General features: G+C 41.0%; 2 protein-coding genes across 4 annotated transcripts in view; one reads left to right on the top strand and one right to left on the bottom strand.

The window, feature by feature from the left end:
• Positions 1–840: 840 nt before the first annotated feature.
• On the bottom strand, positions 841–7365 carry LOC111227419 (malate dehydrogenase, cytoplasmic-like). Its single transcript, XM_022752880.1, has 9 exons — positions 7287–7365; positions 6655–6753; positions 6095–6191; positions 3957–4132; positions 3591–3713; positions 3303–3479; positions 2587–2700; positions 2219–2308; positions 841–1726 (listed from the first exon to the last, which is right to left on the bottom strand). Exons 1-9 carry the CDS (start codon positions 7287–7289, stop codon positions 1604–1606), a joined length of 1002 nt encoding a protein of 333 aa, XP_022608601.1. The 5' UTR covers positions 7290–7365; the 3' UTR covers positions 841–1603.
• Positions 7366–7696: 331 nt separating this feature from the next.
• wdpcp (WD repeat containing planar cell polarity effector) overlaps positions 7697–26260 on the top strand; it is a 77754-nt gene continuing 59190 nt past the window's right edge. For 2 of the 3 annotated variants that reach the window (XR_002665337.1, XM_022752937.1), the window contains exons 1-3: positions 7697–8086; positions 9054–9172; positions 24429–24535. The gene's annotated coding sequence lies outside the window, so the exon portion shown is untranslated. The remainder of the gene's footprint in view (positions 8087–9053; positions 9173–24428; positions 24536–26260) is intronic. The other variant, XM_022752938.1, reaches the window with a different exon arrangement.

The raw sequence follows: 26260 nt of genomic DNA on the forward strand, positions 1-26260 counted from the left end.
TCTGAACTGTAATGGAGAAGAAGTAAAAAGTATAAAATTACACAAGTACAAGTACCTCAAATGTGTACTGAGCTACAGTACTTGAGTGTATGTACCTCCAACAGTGATCCCATTATTGTCAGACTGGAGAATCTTTTTGGTAGAGTAGCCCACTATTATAGTCTGTATCAACAATGACACATTGTGAACTAATTAGAGATGTTACATAATTGTTTCTCATACTGCTGGTAAGTAAAACAATGAGGAATCACTGCCCCTGCCTGGTGAAACTGTGACAGTGCACTGTACCTCAGCGTTTCAAATAGCAGGCGTCAACTTGGACTATTTTTTTTTATCTCTGCAGGAAATGGAAGTATTACTGTACTTCTCATCACTATGCGGCCCGATGTCACAAGCATCAACTAAAAAACTTGACATACCTGAAGACAAACTGTGGTCTACAGTATACTGGTACTGGAAGACAACTGATTGTCATATTTTTCACCCCCACCCCTTCCACTCTGCAAATTTCAGTCCTAACATTTAGAAAAGCTGGAAGTTTGTTGATCACCTCATCCATCCCTGTTTATCTAATGCACGGTTGTGAGGGACTGGAGCCTTTCTCTGAACATTCAGAGAGAAGCAACGTAAACTTAAGACAGGCTGTCAGTCTTGTGTATTGTATTGATTGTATTTGGAGCTGCAGTGCAGAGACCAAGACAAATTCCCCCATGGGAACAATAAGATTCCATAACATTCACACCTACGTGCAAGACATCAACTCAAGACATGGCGACAACATAGTTGGAAACAAATTTAACACCGTCAAAAAAAAACAAACAAAAAAAAACAACACAACTATATTGTTTAATTTTTTATTATTTCAGCTTAAAAGTTATCCATTCCAGTGTTTGAGGACTTAGTGCATCACTGACTATATGTAACAACCATCCATTCACTTACCCCCAGAGAAAAATTATTGGAAAATAGCTGGTAACAGATCTGGTTGACCTCCAGTATAAACTGTATACTTAAGGTAGAGTTATACTTGTGCGTCACAATGTACAGGAACCTTGCCAAGGGGTCTCTGGTGTTTACTGAACAGGAGAATATAATGCCATGTAGTCATTCATAGCCAAAGCAAACCTGCTTACGTTCTTTTCACTTTGCAATAGACAGTGGCAATCGGAACGAGTAGGTTTGTAACAGACATAGCTTTGCTGCATCACAGAATATGTACGGTGATGCAGTCATTTTAAGATTACTGAGCTTTAATAACTCACTTAATGTCGTCTTCACTATCGACACCATGCCATCTCCAGCAGGTTTGGAAACTTGTGAAAGAAAACACAAGAAACCCAAGCTCGCCAATCACTGTCTCTAGCTGCTGTACATTTTTAAAGAGGGTGCACGTTAGTGTAAGTAGCTGTGTGCATAGGCTCTATGTTTTTACTGCACAGCCTCCCAACACACAAGTATAAATCCAACTTTACACTCATAAACACTGACTCACTCTCTCTCACACACACAGTAATGCAGGGGTTTGTGGAGTGCTTTATTACAGGCGTGCTTCTGGAGTTTTGGGGCTGTCTAAGTGCTGGTAGGGTGGCCCTGCAGGGTTTAGTCATACACCCAGGAAAGACACAGCTGTGTCCCTCTCTTCTATCAGCTCCGCTGCTGTGGCGTCCATCTTCAATCGGGAAAAATCATTGATGGCCAGGCCATCCACAATCTTCCAGGACTTGTCCTGAGGGAACAGCATACTTTCTTAGTAACTAACTGAGTTTTGTATTTTGGGACACATGCCAATAAACAATCCTCTACAATTTACTTTTCCTCGTTCAACCAAAGGAAAAACTTGGAGAATAATTTAATGCCCCTTGAAAATCTTTTTTTTTTTTGCTGACCTCCAGTAGTTTAACTTCTCACCTGGCTGCAGTGTAAAGGTGTACTGACATCACTGTTTGGTGCAACAAAGCACTTTCTGACCACACCCTGCAATTACTCAATGATACTGAGCGTGATCAAACTTTTAACCAGAGAAGGCAGATTTTAGCCTGGTCTTAATTTACACGGATGGAAGTATGTCTTTTCCACAGTTGTTCATTATTTCACATTTTGAAGACAAAAAAAAAACCAAACAAACATGACAATCAAATCAGGAAACACCTAACTGATATCTGTCTACGCCAAGAAATCAATTAGCTGTATTAAAAACACGAGGTTAGATCAGTCTCACCTTGATCTGGACAGGGAATGAGTAGATGAGGTCGTCTGGGACTCCATAGGAGTTGCCAGAGGAGTAAACACCCATAGAGGTGAACTCACCCTGAAACAAAGCAGAGAATGGTTAAGCCTGCAGTCTGGAAATATAATGCTGCTTATTCCAGATACAGTGAAATACAAAATTCAGAACCATACTGTCTGTGGGAAATCAAAATAATATAATAACAACCTGTACCTTTACCACATCACAAAAAATGAGGGAGGGAGGGTTTTACAGCCTGCTCTTTGACTGTGTAACAGCCACTCCTTGTAACGCCTGATTGCAGCAGCGGGCAGACATTCCCTTTCCAGAAATACAATATAAATAAACATGGTGTTTACCTCGGAGGTGCCCGACCAGATGTCTCTCATGTGGTCACAGATGGCCTTGGCTGCAGACATTGCACTGGACAGCTTCCTGGCCTTGATGACTGCAGCGCCTCTCAGTTGCACCGTCTGCAACACAAAAATGTGGATCACTGAATGAAAATGCAGGGGAGTTATTGAGCTGCGCAGCTACTTTGAGTTTTATTTATCAAGGTTTTGAGAAAAAGGCTGAAATGTTTGCAATCATTATCTCTGGAATTTTGTTGGATCATCAAAAAAATTACATTTGAAGAACTGAATGGCAATCTGTATTTCTGAAACAATGTATTATTGTCATTTTTCAGTCCTATGACCATGACCTCTGTACTAAAAAAACATCAATAAAAATACAATTTAACTGCTTATCACTGATAAACACTTCTTTGTGACCAATATTTGAGTCAATGTGCATGTGTTGAACAAGCCAGGTTTACTGTAATCAGCAATGTCAGGAATTTATTTTCAAACATACTTCCTATGTTTGATTGGTTGATTTTAGAAAAACCCATCACAAATTTTCCATAAAATGCTACTCATATTTTTCTGTATCTGCCATTTTCCTTTACACTAGCACCCTGGAGATCTAATTTCAGAAATATCATGCATTTTTGAGCAGCTGACAGAGGAGTTTTATATAAATGCTAAATGTTCCTTATAGTTCAATAAATTAGAATAAGTTAACATCAGCTCACAGCAATGAAATCTCCTTTGAGCCAGGCATCATCCTTGACTGCATCGAAGCAGGCGAGCTCACTACCAGACATGTTGACCATGCAGTGGTGCACGTCTGGGTACTGGGTGGACGAGTGGTTTCCCCAAATGATCACATTCCTCACATGGGTGGCCGGGACGCCACAGCGCATTGCCACCTACAGGACAGAAAGCAAAATCAGATTTCACAATGAGAAAAAAATGGAAAAAGAAACAAATGACTGACAACATCTGACAACGGCTGAATAGAACTGGAAGGAGGAGTGCACCTGAGAGCGAGCCCTGTTGTGGTCCAGACGGGTGAGGCAGGAGAAGTTCTCCTTGGGGATGGAGGGAGCAGACTTGGCTGCAATCAGACAGTTGGTGTTGGCAGGGTTTCCCACAACCAGCACCTAAAACACAAACATATCAAAATGCAACCTGAGTGACTCATCTGAAGCATTTTCTGCTCTAGATTTTACATCATATTCTTAACAGAATGGAGCAAAAAAAGCAAACTTGTATGATACTTAATAATACAGAAGGACAAAAAACGATGGATAAGCATGAGAAAGTACGTGTACTCCTGTGCTGTATGTTGCCAATATGAGATAAGAGTAGAAACATTATTTATAATCTAGGTCCTGTTTCATTACCTTGACTGTCTTCTTGGCATACTTCTCCAGGGCGGTTCCCTGGCTCTTGAAGATGGCCACATTGGCTTTGAGCAGGTCTTTTCTCTCCATGCCCTCCTTCCTGGGCATGGAGCCCACCAAGATGGCAGCGTCCAGGTCCTTGAAGGCCACCTCCTCCTTGTCGGTGGGGACAATGTCTGTGGAAGGAGAAAATTAAGTAATTACTTGTGGTTGAATGTGTTTGTATTCTGTGTATTGTTCCTTTAAATTTACATCTAAAAATGGTGCTTTACCACATCTCAAAACGTCTGGGATTCATAGGTCAATATTAACACTTTGCCAAAAAGAAATTTTTCATAAATTTTACTAACTGTTAAATACAAATTTAACATGGATAATGACATTCTACATTTTCCGAGCCATCAAATGCATTTTGGGCATATTCCCATTTAACTGGAACCAAGTAGGTAGTGTATGTTCATATTGTGACTGGTAAATCAGATTAGTGCGCCCTCTTGGCCAGGTCTCCACTGTTACACAGAAACATGTTGGAATTCCTGATAAAAGGTGAAGTGAAAAATAATTTTGTTCATACACTTTTTAAATCAACAAACACCAAAATACACAGCTCAAGTCGTTTCTGTCCAAGTAGCATATCTGCAATTTATCACTATGACAATATCCATCTGAAATAGTTTGAAAACAAACTTATTGAAAAGTCTGTACACCCTTTCTAAATCATATGCATATGATTTTGAGAAATGCGATTTGGAGGTATCCCGTGTGCGACCAGTATTGTGCTGTACGGCTGGGCCCATCTCAGCGCATGAAGCGTTGTCTTTGCAGTACAGTTAGTTAATACAGGGGCCTCTCACATCCCCGGTCCAAACAAAGCAAAGGACAGCACCATTTCAAAGGAAAAATCCCAGGTCACAATGGAGACGACACATAATGGCGCCTCACAACTGATGTCATGACGGCGGTTACAGTGATGACACCAGAAAACCACGCGGAAACCAGCAACCATTTTTATCAAGTGTTGCAGAGAAGGAAGTCTCAACTGTCACAAAATTCTTACAATGACGCATATTTGGTCCTTGGAGTTAAAATGAATTTTCCTTGGTTCAGAAATGTGATCAAATGTTCCACCTGTCAGGATTCAGGAAAACTGCACAGCTGTTATTAGCCCCAGCGGGTGGTGAATAATATTCTGGGTAGTGTAGAAATATATAAGGTAGAATGTTGATTTAAAATAACAAGTTTCTTCAATGGGATTGATTGATTTTAAAAAAAATCTTCTGCCCAATTTACAGCTGCAATCTATTCCTACAAACTATGATTGCGTATTTGATCATTTCCTTGCCAACAAATATTGCTGTGAGTGTGTAATCCTTAATTTTGTGGTCAAATGTCCCAGATACGCAAGGATGCTCTGCCATCCCTGGAGATTTTAAATTACTGTAGAAAACAAGGTTTGGACAAATTTAATATGGAAAAGTGAACAAATAAATCAAGTAAAGCTTACTAGATAAAAGGCACAGTTTGTGTAGAAACGATACATAGGGTTGATTTTGAGGTGTTCGATTAACACAGCCCTGGCTCCTTGAATTCTAGGTGTGTGTTTGCTCGGTAGCAATGAGCAGAGTGTTGGATTAAAACTGTTGGGCAACCATGGGGCCAACCAGGCAGAAATTGCAGGCATTTATAAATGTAAAGAACTTTAAATAAAAACAGTTCACTACATCTTTAGCCCAGCATCTCCTTGTAACTACTGTTGCTCTAAAGTCACATTACAAAGAAGCCTTTATTCTATTGCTAGCATGTATATAGCACATGGTTAGGGCAGAGGCCAGAGCCCAGGTTAACAGCATCATGCACACGTGTGCTATCTTTAAGATGGACAAGGCTATAAACTGGCAAAAGGCATAACTTCTAGAAAGCACCTGTTTTAAAGAAAGAGTACATCCCTGATTCATAGCAAATAACATATTTTCAACCTAAAATAAGTCAGTTTAACTCCAGAAAGCTTCTCCAAAAGCAAACCGTAAAGTAAAATCCAATCCACTATGATATTTGATGCCAGTGTATCAATGACATATAAGAAAATATATTGTGTTATTTTCTTGTATCAATTATCTCTCCCACCCTTAGATGGTTACCTCTCAGAAGTGGGAGGGCACAGTCCTGCAGCTCCATGACAACACCTTCCAGGACTGGCAACATGGGTGTGATGTCCAAAAGGAGCAAGGTGATTGGCTGGTAGAGGGAGGTGGGAAAGAAGTAGGCAGTGCGATGAATGGTATGAAATGAATGAAACATTCTGAACTGAATTCAAATCATAATTTCCATGCATAGTGACATGTCAGTGGGGGACTTAGTGAGACAGAGTGTGAAGGCCTAAGCCATATGGCTCACGGACTATGGCGCGTGCCAAGTGGATCAAGTGGTTTTAAAGTTGGCCTAAGACTCTTGGCACGAGATCCATTTCATTGACTTCAAGGACACTCCTGACTTGTCCCAGGACGCACGGACGAGCAAGTGCAATCTGATCAGTTCCCACAGGGACAACATCTGTTTAGTGTCACCCCCCCACATATGACCTGGAAAACTCACAGCTGTTTATTGGGGGGTGTCAGTATCCTACAGACGTCTTGTGACATTGCCTAATGAGATAAGGTAATTCTGTGTGTTACGTGAGCAAGACAAAGCCCTGCCTTACCTGATCTTTGCCAAAGACATCTCCCTTGGCAATGCTGAACAACAGGGAATAGGCGATCTGCCCAGCAGCGCCGGTCACCAAAACTCTAATAGGCTCAGACTGCAAGACACAAGGCAAAGAACAATGCTGTTAGTACTAATACCATTGATTTCAGAGGAAGGACAGGTATGAAAGTGATAGTGTAATTGTTCTACACAAGTGGTGCTGGCCGTCTATTAATGTCACAGGATTTACTAAAGCAGGGGGTCACTTCAAAAATAGACCGTGCCTTCTATACAGGAGTATTACATAACACAACCAGGGTATACTTATCAAGTTCATCGCCATCTTTATCACTCACTCACCAGCATTCATTCAATCCCCAAAACTACCAAGATAGCTCATAAGGAAATTAAAAAAAGCTTCATATGAATATGAGCTGAGGACGGACTGAATTTTTTAAATAAACATATCAGTCCTGTGGGGTTGGTTACGTCATACGGCGAGCCAGACTATGAGTGTTGTTAAAATCTATTTTCTAACTTTGACGAACTTTGCAAACGTTCCTGAACTGCTTAATGAATCAAACAGAATAACCACAGTTTCATTGGTATTTTAAAAAGAATGATATAGAAGTCACCAGTTCTACTCACCATGTTCACACGGTAGCCTGAACTGCTCTCTTCCACACCACTCGCTCAACTCGGAGGTAGTCAGTCACTCCTATTCAAGTCCTCACTTGATTGCGACACTTGTAACTGTCATGCGGCAGACTGGGGAAATAGGGAGTTGTAGTTTTTGATAGTTTATGCAGCCTTTATCGAAAAGAACAAACTAATCTCAGCAAGTTATTCCGTTGATAGTTAAAGAAAACGTTGGTATCTGTGATACTGCTATTACCGAGGCTGCACAAATAGGTGTCTACATGACATCGTTATTTAAATCGCTTGGTGGTTGACATACATGATCGCTAAAGAGCTAGCTAGTTAGCATAGCCTTTCAAGTACCGCTTGTAGTTGCTTAGCGACCTGTATCCAGGGGCAGAGGAGAACCAGCTAGCATCGAGAGCACTGTTAGTTAGTTAGCTAGCTTAGCTACTCGTTTGAAATATAGACAGAAGACCAATATGTGTGATTAAATGGATCGAACAGCGACTAATGGTGTTAACAAACTATCCGTATGAAATGAAACCGGTTAAACATAACCGTTTTCAGTGTAAAACAGGTTGTTAAGTTTGTGTAATGCTAACTACCCGGAGCAAACAGCGACTAATTGACTTGAGGTGTCGTTCTAATCAGACCAAATGGGCTGATTATGAATGTTTACAGTGAAAAGCATTTGTTAAGTTTGGCATTTATCACAACGTTAAATTAAAACAAAACAAAAACACTGAAGCTGAGCAGCGTAAGAAAGCACGAAAACTTTTACAGTCCTCGTCAGTGATATAATCAAGGTAAGTTGATGACAGTAACCTGTCTCATCTCTTTCTTTCCATCTTGTGTGTGGTTAAAGTTGAACAGTCGAACAAACGGGCTTGACAGACGCCTGCTTTGACATCTTGTAAATGCCTGTTGCTTGAAGTAATTTATGTTTAGCTCTCTAAGTGATAGATTTTTTTTAAAGGTCAACAAAAATAAAGAAAGACTTCGGGTCTTCAGTTCCCTAGAGGCATAAGGAGTTATATAATCTAGCACTTAAATACACATTCACAGTTTTCTGAAATTTTATAGACCAAATGATTTGTTACAGCCCTAGTTCCATTAATTATAAATTTTACTTGTACCCTGGGCATGTAAATAATCCACTGCATGCATCACTAAACCTGTTTGCATGTCAGGATTTAGAGATTTTGGTCTGTCGTTTTAAGGCAGTCTCCTCATCTTTGGTCCTTCAGAGAGTGAGGTGTAAAGTGTTTCTTTCTACTATGTTGTTTTTAGTTGAGAGGACCCTGAAGAGACCCAGTGTTAAGTGAGACTGGTTATCAATATTTCATGGCCTCATTACAGCCTCATTACATGACCTGAACAAAAAGCAGAGGAGATGGTGTTACACCTGGCTGGCATCAGAAGGTGGGCTCACTGTAGGCTTGGCTGGCTGTCTGCAGGGTTAGACTGCTGTGCCAAATGATTATGGTTGAAACAGGGTTTTTTTAATTAAAATTGGTGGTTGTGGCATGGGCATAATTTTCTATTTTGGTTTCACTTTTTATTCTTGTATTGGATGATATTTGGGGTTATTTTTAGACAGCAATGTTGTGTAGCCAGATTGACAAATGACTAAATAATAAGTGCACTTAGAGTTGTATGATATATAAAGTTTGAAGATACGTTAAGTGATAAAATGTTAGATTGTCATCATCATATGATGCCGGATATAAGATTTTGGTTATGTAATGTATGTTTTGGTTTGGTAATTTATAGCTGCATTCCACTTGCTGCAGCTGCAGTGCACTTTTCTGGTGGAGTGAAATGAACACCGGAGGCGTCAATATTAAATGGAAGTGTCTGAAGCCGGCCCTCTTCATGCAGCGACTCGGCAGGTGAGAACCCTGATTTGAACTTCTCTCTCCACCTCTCTTTTTTTCATTCTTCAACTAATTCCATCACTTTTTGTATGTGAAACAAGTAAAATCCTGTAAACGACTGAGTAGAGAAAGTGTTAACTGTTACACTCAATTCAACGATTATCATGTCCTGCTCCCCTTATGGTGGCAGTCTTTTCTCCCCATATTTGAGTGCTTTGAGTGCTTTTTCCCTCAGATGTGGTCAACAACAGGTCATATAAACCTGGCACTTTATACTTCTGTCCTGACAACATCCCCATTGTTTAGATTAAATGTATGAAGGCATCGAAGCATCAATATCAAAAATAAAAACATTTTGAGAGCTTTCATCCTTAATTTCATCCATTTCTTGTTAATAAAACACAGACAGGCATTTAAAATGGGGCTTCTTGTTTCTCTTCTGTTTCTGACCTCTGATCTTATGCAATGAGGCTTACATAAAAGAATTTCCAAAAATCAATCAATAGAGAGTCACTAATACAGATTAACTACATATCCTCTACATCCCTGTGACATTTCATTTATTTTTATTGCAGGAGATCAATTATGCTAAATTTTCAGACTTTTTTCTTTTCTTTATACTGCAACAAAATTTAATAGCATGTAGTTTGATGGCTCACAGTTATGGAGTGAATGTTTTTAAGCCTGATAAGACAATAATTTCAATTTGGTTTCAATTACTGTGCAGCAGTGATAGCACAATTTCTGCCCTCAGTCTCCATGTGAAAGGTGATATTTTCATGTCATAATAATATTTTCCTTTTTGTCAAACATCCTGCTGTTGTATCTTTCAATCTAACAGCATAAAATGAACCGGAGCCATCACCAATTCTTCATCCAAAGCCTAAAACTGGCCTTGCTTCTCGTGTCTGCATCTGCCAGTGACAGGGGCTGACACGGACGCTTCCCTTCTCAAAAGGCTCTGCGTGTGATAGCTGGATTCAAAGCTGTTTGAAGCAGCTGCCACAGCCTGGCAGACTTCCTCTCAGCTCCAGTTACATTTTTACCCCTCTGTGTGGCATGTGCTTATGGCTGTCATGGGTGTCAGTGTGGGACAAACAGGTGCTCACAGCTGTCTGTTGGCTAGCAGTGCTGTATGATCACACTGTGGGTGTATTACATTGATCGGAAGAGCCTTGAAATATGCTGTCATCTACTTCTTTTGACGGTCCAGTTTTTTGTTTAACTCACTCACTATATCCAGAGTGACTGAAACTTTTTGTCCACTGCCCAGAGAGGTGAGGGAAGACTGACATCCTCTTAACAATGGAGACAGCAAGTGTCATGCCAAAGAAATCCTGATAAAGTAATGGCAATTACAATGTCTTTTTAAAACCCCATTAATCAATATTTTCATTAACAACTGTTAAATGACACTCTTGCTCCTATTGTGATTAACATAGAAAACTGTTGCTCAGCTCTGCATTCCCCTCAGCTTCATGGAGCATTTTAGTGTTTCTAACTCTTTCTTTTAGTTTTACAACCTGTAACTTTACTGTGGGGTTCAGTCTCGTCAACCTTGTTTCCAGCTACAAAAGACAGATGTTTTCAGGGGGGAAAAAATCTCGACAGCCAAAGTTGGTGACCAGTTAGTGAAGCCAAATATTTCCCTCAGATGCTGGTGGAGACCAACCCAGAACTCAAAGGACAGTGAATATTAGACTTGAATTTATTAGGTGTGAGAAATGGATGTTTATTTTGATTGAGGATCCATAAAATGATAACAACCAAGACAGTCTGCAGGAGTAGTTTGGACAAAACAATGAATGCTATTGTAAAAAAACAAAAACAAAACATTTGTGCATTGGTTGATTTTATACTGTATAGTTCACTGTGCCATTGTGAAATTTTTATATTTTATGATTATGATGAATTATGTAAAAGTTTTAGATTTAAATCCTGGAATTAAATTTGGGAACCCTACTAAAGGTCGATCCAGAGGCTTAAAAGTTTTCTGTGACAAAATGCAGAAACGATGCCACCTGTCAGAAGAAGATATCAGGAATAGAAACATCTACAAGTGAAGTGAGGAAAGATTAAAAGAACACAGTGGCTTTGAGGTTAATCTTTTATTAAAGACATTTGATAACATTTCATTTTTGTAGTTACATTTCCTTGTGATATACAGGACCAGTTAAGTATTGATCAGTCTTTATAGATATAACTTGTCTTTATACAGATTTGATATCAAGATCAATTCTGTGCATTTACTGTATTTCATGAGTAAAGAGGTTCTGTCCCTGGTCAGTGGACAAACTAGAAACAGCCCCACCTTTGTCTTTTTAGAATTTACTTCGCTCAGTTCACTACTAACGCATGTGTATATTACTTGTAAGCCAGTTACCTAAAAAGCACAGAGGTCAGGCTCCTACTGCTCATTTTGAATAAACAATAACCAAAGCATCACTTATACAAACCTGGTTAAGTGCATGGTAAATTGTCATCTTTGTAGTCATCCCGGTGTTTGAATTTGTCAGAATTGCTCGATCCTACTTCTGTTCTGCCTGCATAAATTGGAGCTCAGGCCATGTTTTTAAGAGCCCAAACTAAGGTACAAGTTTTGGATTGGATCTGCTGATTTAGGGCAACGCTTGCTCTATCAGAAAATTGTTCCTTTCGAGATATTCATTAGCCTTTCAGTGCACTCTGTGTCAGGTGCAGCCATGAACGTGCATAGCCATCAAAATCACCTAAAATCCCCCCAACTCGTCAGATAACTTGTGACAGTTATGACTTTACATAATCGCACATTTGAAAGAGTCTGTTGTTGCTGTAAATGTTATTTGACAAGTTGGACTCCAATGTTTATTTTCTTCTCTGGCAGTCTTCACAGTCAGGTTGACATGAGGGGATTAGGCATACTTCGTCTTTGTAAAAAGGAAATCAGAATGAAACCAAAAACAGCAGCAGCACAAATGATAATATCTGGTGCCAGTTTGCTACGGCGGCCTGATCCTCTGTGTGTGTGCTGTGAAAACAATTGGTATTGTGGGTATTTTGTCCCACCCACAGGACAAGACCTGGAGCCCCACAGAAGCGAGAAGAGTGGGAAAGTTCACACATGCACAGAACCTGAGCGACACACACATACACACACACACACACACACATACACACGCATACAGTTATGCACATGGAGTGTGAACATGCTCACTACATGTGCACACATACAGAGTACACTCTGAAAGTCTTGATAAGCGTGTTGCAACATGACCAGCAGCACGTCTCTCTGTCTGCACTGTGTCTGTCTCCTCTGCTGACCCCGCCGTCTGTCCTTTGTCCACTCCATCTCCTCCTCGTCTTTTGTTCCCTCGTCATTTCACCTCCTTCATCTCCACCCTTTCTGTCCGCTCTCACTTTATCTCCTCCTATTCTGCTCCTCCACTTGTCCCCGCAGAGTGCACCTGAGTGACCCTGCTTCGTTGGCAGCTGGGAGGCAGATAGCCAGCACACACACCGGCCTCAAAATCGCCCTCTTATCTCCCTTCGCAAGACCAAATAGACCTCACAGTGCACCAGAAGACACTGAGATAGCAGGTTGCATCCACATGAGCACACACATAAACACATAATCAGCACACAAACACAGTGGATAATTACATCATTGTCACTGCTATCTCCCATCATATTCAACTTCTGTATCCCTGTGCCATCATCCTGCCTACTTTGTGGCATGTCTGTGTCTTAGCAGTGTCATGTTCCTGTGCTGGATTAGTTGATGACGCTTTAGATCAGATGGAGAAGATAATTTTTTTTTTTTTATCTACACTGTAATGCAGACAGTAGCGGTGTTGTTTAAAATGAACCTGCATGGCCCCGTCCTGTCATTCGCTTTTATTTGCAATAACCATAATAATACACTAGGTGTCAGTGTTTGCCTGTAGTTAACCATAGTCATTCTTGGCCATCACTACTTAGAAACTGGCGCTGATGGATTTGTGTTGAAGACTCTCTGAAGACACTTGTTGCTGCAGCAGCATTAGTCGTGCCTTCAAGAACTGGGCTTATCATTGGAGAGTTGTGACTTCAAATTGTCACTCTAAAATCTGGTAACTATGTGAAACCAAGTGATTTTGACATACTTTGTTTAAGAAAGATGTTGGTTGTACACACAGAGGTAGGCTCACAGAGGTTTTCGCAAGGCTAAACTCACTATTCTACACTGTTTTTAAAACCTGAAGCATGTTTTCTTCTGATTTGGGATGATTTGTAAATTTGCTAGTTTATGTCGTAAAATTAAAATATTTTAAGAAATCTTATCCAAGGCTCTAATGGGAACCTAAGGTGCAACATTACCTACCTTTGAAGACTTTATGTATCCACAAAAGCGAATCTATGTCTGGTGTAACGATGCAAGAAGCAAGCAAGCAAATTATATTTATATAGCGCCTTTAAAACTGAATTTAGAAAGCGCTTAACAGGGAGAACAAAAGGGAAGTGGATAAGGCAGGGGAGGCATGAAGAAACATGAAGAAATACATGTAAGAATGGAGCATGTTTATGCTTTTCAAAATCAGGGAGAGAAATCATCCAGCTAAAATAAACCATTCTGTCTCCGTTTTGAAGGTATTTCTATGATTATTAACATTAAATCAAACCAGCTGGAGAAATGGTTGACTTTAAAAAATGAGTTCATCGATCTTTAAGCCATTATAGTTTTACAAATGCAGCTTTTGTGAGAAATTGTGTGTTTCCACTCATGGTGTTCAAAAAAGCTTAATCTATCTAGAACTGTCATGTTATATGGGGAAAAGACTGTATCCAGACCTAGGCTGTACAAGAACCAGATGTTTGAATGATTCATGATTCATTATTATTTAATTCCTGTATGACCAAAGTTCCATGTAATCACTCCATATACTGTATATGACATACTTTTTTAATAATGTAATTCCTTTTGTGTATTGAAGATATTTTAGTCTCATTTTTGCTTTATGCTAAGCAGTGCACGTCTTTCCTGAGCTGAAATATCATGAATTTGTTGCTTCCAGAAATAGCGTGCAGATCCATTTGAGCTGTTGTCATTGTGTAGCTTTGGCACTTTTAGGACAAGGCCTGGAGGCGTATGAATGTTTCCAATCTGCTTCAATGTACCTACTACCTCTCTGAGTTTCTCTCTGACAGATTGCCTGTGATTGAAACCTGAGAGAGACTTTGTTTCTGGCCAAGTGTTGGCTTGCTGTGGGGAAAAGAAAGACTCCCGAGCTCTTAGTCAGAAAGAACACCGACCCCTGAAAATACACCAAGTAACTTCTTGGCACTGATGCAGAACTATTCAATTAAATCTCATATTATATACACACACCAAACCATCCTCGGAGGTATGTTTCTTCCTCTGAGTGAGCCTCAACCACACTTTCCCTCTCTCCGTCTTTCTCCCTTAGGTGTTTGCATAGTGAAATGGTCCGTGAAATGGGTTTGATGGAATCAAACTCCATGTTAAGACAAATACATATTTCATAGCAGTTGATGGACTGATTGATGGGGCTGTGTCTTCATTTCCTTTGTACGTCACTGCCAAAGATCTCTATCAGAAGCGGTAATATGAAGGATCATGGCTCGGCTTGTTTCAGAGAGGAGTTGTTCACTTGTCATGTTGTGACTTTGAGTGATTCTTGGTGCGAGTGTCTTTAGGTGTTAGCTTTTATTCACTGTGAGAATGTGTTTTTGTGCTCCGATAGCAACTGCGGCCACAAGAGGGCACCAAACTGCCACATGTTGACATTCTGCGTCTGTCCTAACTGAAAGCTCACTCTCCGTTCCCTCTGCTGTTGACAGCGACCAACACACTTTTTTAAAAACTCACTGAAGGATGACCAAAAATGCGGCAGCAACAGTGTCCTGGATCCACAGCCAGTTGATGTGGCAGCAAACTCACAACGGAGAGGGTGGAAGGTGGTTCACGTTTTTTATCAATACAACTGTTGTTTTAGCACCACAAGGCTGGCTGACAAACTCCCCCTGACCCACCCCACCTAACCCGCTCGCACCACCTTTCATTAACCTCAAAACCCAAATCCATCCAACTGGACCAGTGACGGCAACTCGCTGCCGATGCTGGCGGTCACACCCCTCTGCACAGCCATAATGGGTCGTGGCACAATTGGGGGCCACGTAACCGTCAACATTCCCGGTCCTTCCAAGAGGCCGGTTGCCTGCAGGTTACCAGCAACACTGCTTGTCCCTGTTTGTCTGCGCTCACTAAAAGGAAAGAATGTTTTCCCCCCACAACATGGCTGTGTGGGGATTAAGGCCCATTCTGAGTGGCCCCGGGTCGTGCAGCAGATGTTAGCCAGGATAGCGCTCGTTGCCGTGCCGACAGTGAGCCGGCGGGATCGGCCCGCCCAGACGATGTTAAGCCTATGTACATGTATGGGAGAGAAGGGGGGGAGGTGAAGGGCCTGTCACACATTAAAGAGAATGGTGGTGGGAAATTTGTCACAGTGGTCACACACTAATTCATCTACACTGTCTCTGATCGTCATCACACACATGGGAAGCTGAGGAGTTTCACATGACTAGTCTGATGCTGGGTCGTGTTCGAATGATTGTGACCCCTCAGTATCTGCTCAGTGAGTGGACAGTATTGCTAAAATATATTCATTAATTTCTGATGACCACTGCTCAGTAATTGATTCAGACATGTAAACTACATTAGGTACGTATGCACTTTTAAACACGTTCCTTCGTGCGGTTGGATCGCCTTCACTGCAGTCTCTAAGCTGTGAATTTTACAATAGCAACACATGAAAGCTTTTAAACCAACAGTTGCACATCATCTGTCAAAATCACTTCCCCTGTGTGAGCATTGGCTTTTACCCTCCCAGATGATGTTTTAATGTGATGTGTTGTTTTAACTGCTAAGCTCTCAAGTGCTTGTCACATGGAGCCTCTAATGAAGATGACTAAATGTACAGATGGCTTTACGAGTGAAAGGAAAACCATGGGCTATTGTCAGCATGGCACAGGTCTATGGGGACAGTTCTGTTGCATTTAAAGTAAAGACTTTTTTTGTATCCATTTGGAAAGCAGTGCTATCCTGAGTGATATGGGCAGCATTACAAGAAACAATAGTAACAATGGAGTCACAGAAGCTTGAGAGTAGATGTAACAAAATATTCCTGTCAGCCATAAGACTATATTATATTTGACATGTTTTTAATTACGGATGTACAGAAATTAGTGAAAAAGCCTAAATATAAGAAAGGGGAGAAGTTCACTGGACTAAATCTTGAATAGGTCCATTTTGAATTGTAAATTCTGGACAATGTTTTGCATTTTTCTTCTTACTTCCTACTTTCAGTTGTAACCATCTACTTCAACGAAGTGAACTCTGTTTGAATTGCAGGCGTAGGGCAAGGCTGTATGGTCGTTAGATGTGAAAGACGAGCCTGTTCTCTTTACGTCAGACAGGTCTAACTGCAGGGTGAATGTGTTTAACATGGGGCCCAGTTCAGGCACCTGTGGTACTCGTAAGCATCAGGCTCAATGGAAAGAGGATACAGGGTCTGACAAGACATGACTTGACCCAGCAGTGCAGGCAGAGCCCCGCTATTGTCCTGAATAAACAGCAGAAATCTGTGTTGTAGAATTTCCCCTTTGTGTGTGTGTGTGTGTGTGTGTGTGTGTGTGTGTGTGTGTGTGTCTGTGTGTGTGTGTGTGCGTGTGCGTGAGTGAGAGAGAGAGAGAGAGAGAGAGAGAGAGAGAGAGTGTGAGCGAGAGGGCAAAAGAGAAACAGTCTTTATGTATTTGTGTCTGACAAAATGAAGTGAACAAGGAACTTCTTAGGGGCAAACAGAGCACAACACTGACATAAGCAGTGTGTCAGTGTGAGTATGTCTAAGTCAGTGGACAATTGTGTCTGTGTGTGTGTGTGTGTGTGTGTGTGTCATGGGGCACAGGCCATGCCGTTCAGTTCCACAATGACTGTACTCTCTGAGGATGAGTGTTGGGCAGGGCAGGGCTGTTTTCACGCACGGCTGGATGTTTGGGCTTTCTGACAGATGGAGAATAGCCAGATGTGTGTGTTTGTGAACTTGTGTGTATGTGTGTATGTGCATATATACTGTATGTGCGCACAATTGTCTTATTTCATGCTTCCATTCTGCTGATTTCAGACCTCAGCAGCAGCTTAACTGACCCCTTACTGCAGACGACAAATTACCAGACTCCATGCTGACAGGAGAAACTTTTCCCAAATGTTCAAAATGTGTCAAGAAACAGTGGATGTACAAAGGCGAAACTTTACCTAGGCTTTATAAGCACAGGGCTGGCAGTCATCCCTGTTTTCTTTTTACAGTGGGTGTACTATTTTGAAGATAACATTAGGGTTTATGCTCAATCTACAAATGTCACATGGATTTATTTGTTTATTTATTTCTTCAAAATCCAACCAGTAATCTATTACTGCATTTTTGGCTGTAATTTGCCAAAGATGACACTGAAGTGACTGCTTTATTCTGACTGGATGAATATTAGTGGCTATTATATGGCTGATTATGAAATTATTAGTCAGTTAGTTAATTGACAAAAAAATTCTGATTAGTGACTTGTTGTCATTATCAAGTAAAATATTAAACATTTTCAGGTTCCCAAATTCAATTGTTTTCTTTCTTGCATTCATTTAACGCCATTGTCTGTCAAAAGCCTTTAGGATTTTTGACATATTTGTCTGGCAATCAAAGCACGTTTAAGACATTTGTTCCTGGTAATTTTAGATGAGGAATGGATTGCTGTAATCAATAAACAAAATGACTGTTAGCTACTGTTGTAGAATTTAGAATAGATTAAGTTCATTGCAATCGCCAAGTAAAAAACAATGTAAGTTTGAAAACCTCCGACTAAAGGTCAGAGTACAGTGATGAAGTGTGATAGACAACTGCCAGGGAAAGGGAAGAAGAGCTACGAGTAGACGATAGACTGCAGCAGGGGGAGAAGGGAGATATAACACCGGCGTCCATCTCTGAGGTCACAGCAAAGAGAACAAACCTCTTGGTCCGAGTGGCATCGACGCCCGACCACTCTGTGCTATGTCAACCTGTCAGAGAGAGAGAGAGGTAGAGGGAGGCACTGCCCGCTGAGATGTGTCCAAGGTGTCATGGCCTCGTCTGGGAGGTGACAGACAGCGTGTGTGTGAGTATGTGACGGGGGAATAAGACCGCTGAGAAGTCTAGGGGACGTTCGTCGTGACCTTTCGTTTTGCCAGGGTCCATCTCGCTCTGTGCATCTGAGAACAACTTTAAAGGACCTCATCCTCCTGAGCCCTTGACAGGTGTGTGTGTGTGTGGTTGTGTTTTTGTGTACCTGAGAGTACACATGCGTTTGTGTACACCAGTTGAGGAAAGCTTTAACTGAGCTGTATGTGTCTTGGTGCTTTTGTACAGTCAATGTCAACAACAATGTCCTGAAATGTGTAATCTGTAGAGAGGCAGACACTTATTTTGCCCTGCTGCTTTGTAGTTTAGTAGTTTATGATATACAAATTTATACCAGTTTATCATCAACTAATGACATAGTCGTGACTGTGTGTTCAGGCAGAACATGAAGCAAATTTTACAGGTGATGCAAATTCCTACAAAGTGGAGGGAAGGAAGTAGTTAGACGCACACTTTCCCCGGATGGGTGAACTGGTGCAAACATGCATCAGCACGAGTTAAGAATTCAAAGAAAAAGCTAAGAAATGAGAGGAAAATACCAGACTTGACTTGTGGGTTCTGTCAGAGCCTGAGCTGAGCACTAATACATACAGTCACATTCCCACAGACACGGCCGGTCCATCCATTGAGAGCTAGCATACAGCTAATGCCTGTGCAGTTGATACACTGCTAGTTTGGGATGAATAGACACAAACGTTCCAGCAGTCAATTTCACTTTTTGTCTGATGACACCTTTAAAGTCAGTTAGGGCTGATTGCTGATTGAGGCGCCCAGGTGAACAAAGCAATCATTCACTATTGGTTCCCTTAGCCTCAATGTCCAGATACAGTGCTTCCAGATTAGCTGGAGATGCACTGAACACAATGGTTTGTGTTTGTGAGTGGGAAGCCAGTGAGAGATCATGTTGCAGTGGCTAATGATTATACTGTTGCTGGATAAGACTGGAAATAATCTGTTTTGTTTTTCTTATAGTCCTCAAATCCCATGAAAAGACCTAATCCAAACAGTCACTTGTTGCTACTATTAAGTATTGTCTGTGTGGTTAAACCCTGATGTATCTTCTTCCTTTGTGCCATACAGCTCCACCATTGTCCACCATTAAAACATGGGATTTGTTGACATAACAAAACTATAAAATATTGCCAAACTTGTCCTCAAAACATTGATTTTGACCACTTGGAGTATAAAATTATACTTTTGAAAGTACAAATATTTAGCACAAGAAATTGTAAAGGGTACTTCCAAAGCTTTTTATTACCTAGAATGGAATTTAAATGAGCTGTGTATGTGCATCCGTGTGTACAATATGAATATGCATTGAGTAAGCATTTGATTATATACAGTATGAATGTGTTGTTGTTTTTTTGTTGTGATGATGTGTCTGCACCATGCACATGTTTCATCACTTGTGTTTGTGTGTGAGTCCATGCGTGTGTTTATCGTTTATACGTGTGTTTGTGGTCAGGAGGTGAGGGTCGAACAACAGGGAACTAAACAGCTTTAAAAGAAGAAAATCCAACAACATAAACAAAACCACGGTCAGTGTGACACGTGTCACCTTCGCTGTGACGGGAGACAGACACCGGAGAGGCACAGAGTCCCCGAGAATCTCTTTGAAGTCAGCCTGCAATTGTGCCGCTGGTTTGGAAGTATTGCCTTTCCTGCCCTTGGGCGTTGCTATAGGGCAGATGCACTCGGCTTTTAGTGAAACACTTGCCAGGATTAGGCCTATTAGCTGAACGGGAGGGAAATACAACCATTGCTGGTTTTAGTGGACTCCTAGCTGAATGTGGAAATTTAGTCTTATTTAATCGATTGGATTGTTATAACATTTTGTCGGCATAATCAAGGCAGATGTCTCCCTCTCTTTTGCTATTTGTTTTTTCCAACAAATCTTCTGCCTAATCAAGACCTGAATGCACATTCTCCACCAAACATCTCTTTTTCTCTGTCTTTCTCTGCCCCTCTGTCTCAGTCATTACTGGTGCTGTGTTTGTGTTTCTGCTCCAGGCGTTGGGTAAATACCTCTGCTGGAGTAGGTTTTCCCCCCACTTCCCTCCATTACCTTCTCTAATGACGTTTACACATCTGCTTAGAAGAGCTTCCACTCATCTCTCTGTCTCCCTGTGTCCGTCTTTCTCTCTTTCACTTTGTTGCACACACTCATACACACACAAGCACACGGACCCGCTGACGCTGCAAGATTATGTTTAAGAATTACATTCTGTATAATTTGGCTATTGAATTTATATCTTAATTTCTATTAAGTAGTTAAGTTCAAAAGCACATAGTATCCACTCTCCCTTTTTAATAGACCAACAAATAACAAAACTTTATTCACAAATTTAAAGAGTTCTGAGCAAAAAACAGAGATACTCACACACCTATAAAAGGAAATAGATGTGTATGTGTGTGTAAGTGGAGGTTTATTAAGAGTTCAATAAGGACTTCAGTCACAGTAATTTTTGTTTTGACTTTTCAAGAGGGTAAATTAGTCTGAAAAAATAGAATGACCTTTACAAGCAGCACAATTGCTGAGTTGAAATGATTAGTTGATGAATTTATTACTTGATTGACAGAAAATGAATGTGCAAACAGAGTTGCTTGTTCTCGAAAAGTAGATGCAGTGTATAGCAATTGTTATGATCCTCTCTATCTGTGGTTCCCTGTCTGATCACTTCCCATATGTCCTATCACTTGTAAGTGTTTTATGACTCCACGCCGGCAACAGCCGTGGCTGGAGGCATTATGTTTTCAGGTTGTCCGTACGTCCATCTGTCCCGTTCTCCTGAACATGATATCTCAGGAGTGCCTTGAGGGAATTTCTCCAAATTTTGTGCAAATGTTCTTCACTTTGGCTCAAGGATGAAGTGATTAGGTTTTGGTGGTTAAAGATCATTGTGAACTCACAAAACACAGTTTTGGCCATAACTCAAGAATTGATACACTAATTAATAATAGGAATAATAGGATACAGTCCAAACGGTCAAAGGTCAACTTCACTGTGACATCATAATGTTCTGTTAAAACACTTCTGGCCAGAAGGGGAGATTGCATTTTTGTGATATTGTTCATTATGGGGGAAAAAATTCTCTCCTGCTTTTTTTTTTTCGCTGGACACCTGAACTTTTCAACTCCTCACCTCCACATGCCCCCAAACCTGAACTGGTGTTACTTCAAGTGATCTGCTGGTTTATTCCACACACACACACACACACACACACACACACACACACACACACACTCTGAAAAGCATACATACTCACATCACTCTACAATGAGACTTGCCCAGCGGTCATGTCACTCCGGCTTCATTTTCCAGCTGATTGACATGTCATGTAAAATATACACACACATATGCACATGCATGCAAAGTGACTGTACCTGTCACCTCTCTTGAAGAGTATTACCTTTACCTCATTTTGTTCTGCCTGTCCATCACCTCTATTCTTCCTCCGCCGACAGCTGAATAGGCTCCTGTGGGACTTTGTTAAGTGTGTGTGTGTGTATGTGTGTGTGAAAGGTTTTCGGCCTGCTGCCTGGCGCCACTTTGCCCACCCTCCACTCTCCTCCTCCAAACCCTCTGTCTTGTAATGGGACAGTTGAGAAGATACGCTGTACTTGCCTGTGGTTATATATACTGTATATATATATATATATGTGTGTGTGTGTGTGTGTGTGTGTGTGTGTGTGTGTGTGTGTGTGTCGCCAGACCTCACAGCACTTTCATTCTGAAGAACATAGTCTTCAGTTCGTCCCTTCTTTTTCTGTTCCCAGTAGTACGAGTTCTGTAACGCCTCAGGTTCTCAACAAAACCACTGAAGTAGAGAGACTGATAGACACTGGAGGAGAGAGGATGGAGAATAACTCTACAATGTTTACGACATTGTATTATGCCCATGGAGTTGTATAGAAGGAGGAGTTGTTTTGGGCACCCCTGGTTCTGAAAATAAAAGTCCAATTCATTTTTCCCTGCCTCCCAGTTGGACCGGTTCTACGGCTTGGATTGGCGTGAAACTATCCCAGTTAAATCTGACTGGTGTCTTCTCCATGGCAGTGGCGACTGAGAAACTTTTGACTGGTACTGGAGGTGGATAGATAACCAGTAGTATCAAAAATTGGATGTTTTTTGTTTTTTTCTTCTACATCTTACTTGTCAAATTCATTAACGTGTTATTAGAAGGAGGACATTATTAAGATAGTAAGATCGCTCACTGGTTAACTGAGTTTTATGACAATTCTTTTCCACATCCTTTCAGATTCCTTAGGGAGGGAGAGATGGGAGGCAAACAGCAAGTGCTAATAGCTTTTTCAGTGTACTTTTAATGCGGCCAATTTGCTAAAATGTAAACAAATATAGGCTTAAAAAATTACCCGCAGGTTGTTTATATCCCCAAAAGCATCATAGGAAGTGTATTTTAAAAAATCAGAGCATAATTATCCTCCAAATAGAAGTAGGACAAAGTATAATAATAAAAGTGACAAAATCCATTAATATTAAAAAAAACCTTTTTATGTTGCACCATCAATATATTTTTACATAATTAAGGTTCCTTGCATGAATGAAGCACAGTTTGAACAAGTTTGCATTGTGGTAGAACTGGCCAATGTGTTTATGTGACACGATCTTTTCCTGAGAGTTTGCACAAGTCTCCTCTCCACCGCACAAACACACACCTTATCTGCTCTCTCAGCATTCACAGGCCTCCCGCGATGTCTTCCTCTGTTACATTAGACGCCGTTCAGGGCTTGGATTCTTTGTTTTATCCAGTTTTTCACTTCTCATTATCTCACTCTTTCGTCAGAGGCATATCTTGTGTTTTCAGATTTTGTCCACCTTTCTTTGCTCCGATATGACACTGGAAGCTAGAGGACTTCTCCCGCAAGGATATACTGAAGATAAGAGCAGGTGTGAGTCTGTGTGCGTGGTTTCCATATGTATGTAAATGTGCGCATGTGTGAATTTCCTCAAGTATCACAAGGTTAAAAGATAGGAGAGTATGCATCGGACTGTATATGCCTTTCCATGCATACGTATGCGCGCGTGTGCCGTATGAGTTCAAATATCAGACATTTGAGAGATAGCAGTGTATGTGGTGTAGGACTGACTTGAGTGCCTGAGTGTGTTTACTGAATACATGAGTTCATGTAGTCTGTGATTGAGACTTGGCAGGAACTCTAAGGCACCTCAGACTGGAAAATCTGCACTCATACACTCACAATTACACACCGTTACCCCACCTATCTCTGTCTGTGGATGTACTTTCTGGTCGCTCTTTGTATGTTCTTCATGTTTGCCAAGTTTCTTTCCGAGAGCCAAAACAAGACCAGGCAGTGGCTGAGAGAGCGTCTACGAGAGATAAAGGTTGTGGAAAAAAAAGTCAGAAAATTTGAAACACTGTCCTTTTGAGAGAGATGAGACAATAGAGAGTAGAGGAAAAAGTGCAAGAGAGAAAGGGAAAATCAGACACTGAAATACTGTCCTTTGAGAGAGACGAGACAAAGAATGAGGAGAGTAGAAATTGCCAGAAAGAGAGAGTGAAAGCTTGCAGACAGGGTCAGAAAGCTTAATGCATTTCTAATAGCAGGTACCTTGGAAAAACATGGGAGACAAGAAAGAGGGGAAAAAAAGATAAAAAAGGAACGGGACAAGTAGGCAGAGGGATGATAAGTGAAGGTACAAGAGGGAAAAAAAGAGAAAAGGTAAAGGGAAGGAAAAATTGACAGAGAAACTTACGCAGAGCCAGGTAGGTGAGAAGGGAATGGGGGTGTGTGTGTGATGTGTAATGTGTGTGTGTGTGTGTGTGAGGCAAGGCTGTGATGGCCTTGTGTCACTCACCCTATGGCAGCTCTTTAACCCTGTAATTTACCACATCACTCTTCTCGCAGTGATGGGACCATTGCGCCGGCTGACAACACTGCCTCTGGCGTGTGCGTGTGCGTGTGTGTGTGCGTGTGCGTGTGTGTGTGTGTGCGAGAGAGAGAGAGCGCATACCTGTGAGAAAGAATTCTTAAAGTGTCAAACAAAATGTCTCTGAGCCCGCCTTCATTTCAGGCATGTCTCTCTCTTGTTGCAGTGGAGCTCCAGACCTGGACCTCGGCCTTCACAGACCCTGCGGTGATCGCCAAATTTGAACACAGCTGTTTTTGACCTCACATTGGTCGGAACGTAAACAACACTTCTGTAAGTAAAAGTTATCTCAGTTAAAGAGCACCCTTTCCAAGAAATTGCAGTCACCAGCCACTACTCAGTGGTGCTTGAAACCTTTTTTGCTCATAAGAAGTGACATGATTTGCATTTAAACACATCAAGACAGACAGTGTGTAGCATTGTAATAGATGCAGCTGAGTGTGTGAGATGGAGCTCTGCGGGGTCCTCATCCATCTTATACAGAATTTTTATAGACAGAAGTTTTATAACATTTGTTCCAACCCCATATACCCACACAAAGGGTTCCAAATGTGAGGAACATCCCTCAATATCATGTGATCCAGAACAACATCTCCATCAATTTTTTATATTTTGATGTTTGATTTAAAAGGTTGTCAGGTGTCCCATTGTAATACCTTTGGCACAGGCTTTAAATTTACAGTTTAGAGCTGAATTTCCTCCATTGATTTCCCCTCCTCAGCACTAGATCACAAAGATTCTTTCTTTCACTCTGATACAGTACAATAGTGGGAAGGACACATACGTAGGTTGCCTTCACCATCAATGATCTATACTGGCATCAGAAATTTGTAGCAGAAAACACAAGCCAGCTAATTACAGTTTTACCCCCCTTTTCTACAAATGAACATCAGAATTCAATTAAGAAGAAGGAAGTCAATATGTCCACTACATGTAAATCAACTCTGCAGTTCAACAAGGTTTTATTGTTAAGCTTTTCTTTGCATAGTCAGAGCAGTTGATGGGGCCACAGTTTGTCCCTCCAGCCACCCCATACATTTTCCTCTCACCTTGGCCAAGGAGAGTTTTCAGGGGGCAAAATCAATGAGAGAGATTTCAGATGTCTTAAATCCACCAACTCTATCACTATCTCTACTTTTCGTCATTCTCACCATCATCATGTCGCTATATCTCTCAAGACAACCTGTTTGCTTTTGCCATCATTTTTAGGACCCAATGAAATCAAAGACTCTCACAGTGCAACCAAATAAACTCTCTTTGAGAGGTCAGTGTATTGCTCTGTTCTAAAGATACTACCTGAAAATGTCCATGTTCAATAAATTAGCGTAGATCATGTAGTTGTAATGATGCAGTGTAACAAATAAATAGTTTTGATGTGAAAGCAGAGATGAGGAAAGTTTTTGAAAGCATTTGTGATTAGGAAATACTGCTCTTACTTTAATCTGGAAAATCCAAAATGCGTGTATTTTAATATCGATCTAGACTCGCAGTGAAAAAGAAATTGAAGTAAAGTAGCAAATGTAAAGAAAGTTGCAGTATTGGTGGAGGTTTGCACGTCCACGATACGTTATACAGTGTCTGGTAGAAAGGTCAGGACACGTCATTCCTCCGCCGGGGACAGAATGTTAAGGAACAACATTTTGGAAAGGCCAACAGTCAGAGTACGATGTTTGTGCTCTATATCCACCTGGACACTCACTGTAGCCGGACTTTATCCGTCCACACACTCAGAGCATGTATAGGACAATGGCTCAATGTTAGATTCTGTGAGCTTAAATAAATGTCTCGATGTTTGAGTTCGGAGCAAGAAAGAGTGAGAGATGTGACAGGACTGCAATCCAGATATCTCAGAAAGGCTTCCATTGTTTCTCTCTCTCTCTCTCTCTCCTTCACTCTTGAGAAAACCAGTCTCAAATAAATATTTACTTACTAAGTTCTGTCTCTGGCACACACACACACAAACACACACATATGCAAGCGCATTCATACAAAGGCACT

Source organism: Seriola dumerili, unplaced genomic scaffold (assembly GCF_002260705.1).
Source record: "Seriola dumerili isolate Sdu_G_001 unplaced genomic scaffold, Sdu_1.0 BDQW01000187.1, whole genome shotgun sequence".
Lineage (NCBI taxonomy): Eukaryota > Metazoa > Chordata > Actinopteri > Carangiformes > Carangidae > Seriola > Seriola dumerili.

Coding starts and splice junctions, on each gene's coding strand:
- LOC111227419 (XM_022752880.1), bottom strand. Junction 2,309..2,586: donor TCTGGTCGGGCACCTCCGAG/GTAAACACCATG, acceptor GCTTTGTTTCAG/GGTGAGTTCACCTCTATGGG. Junction 1,727..2,218: donor CATTCCCTGTCCAGATCAAG/GTGAGACTGATC, acceptor CTGTTCCCTCAG/GACAAGTCCTGGAAGATTGT.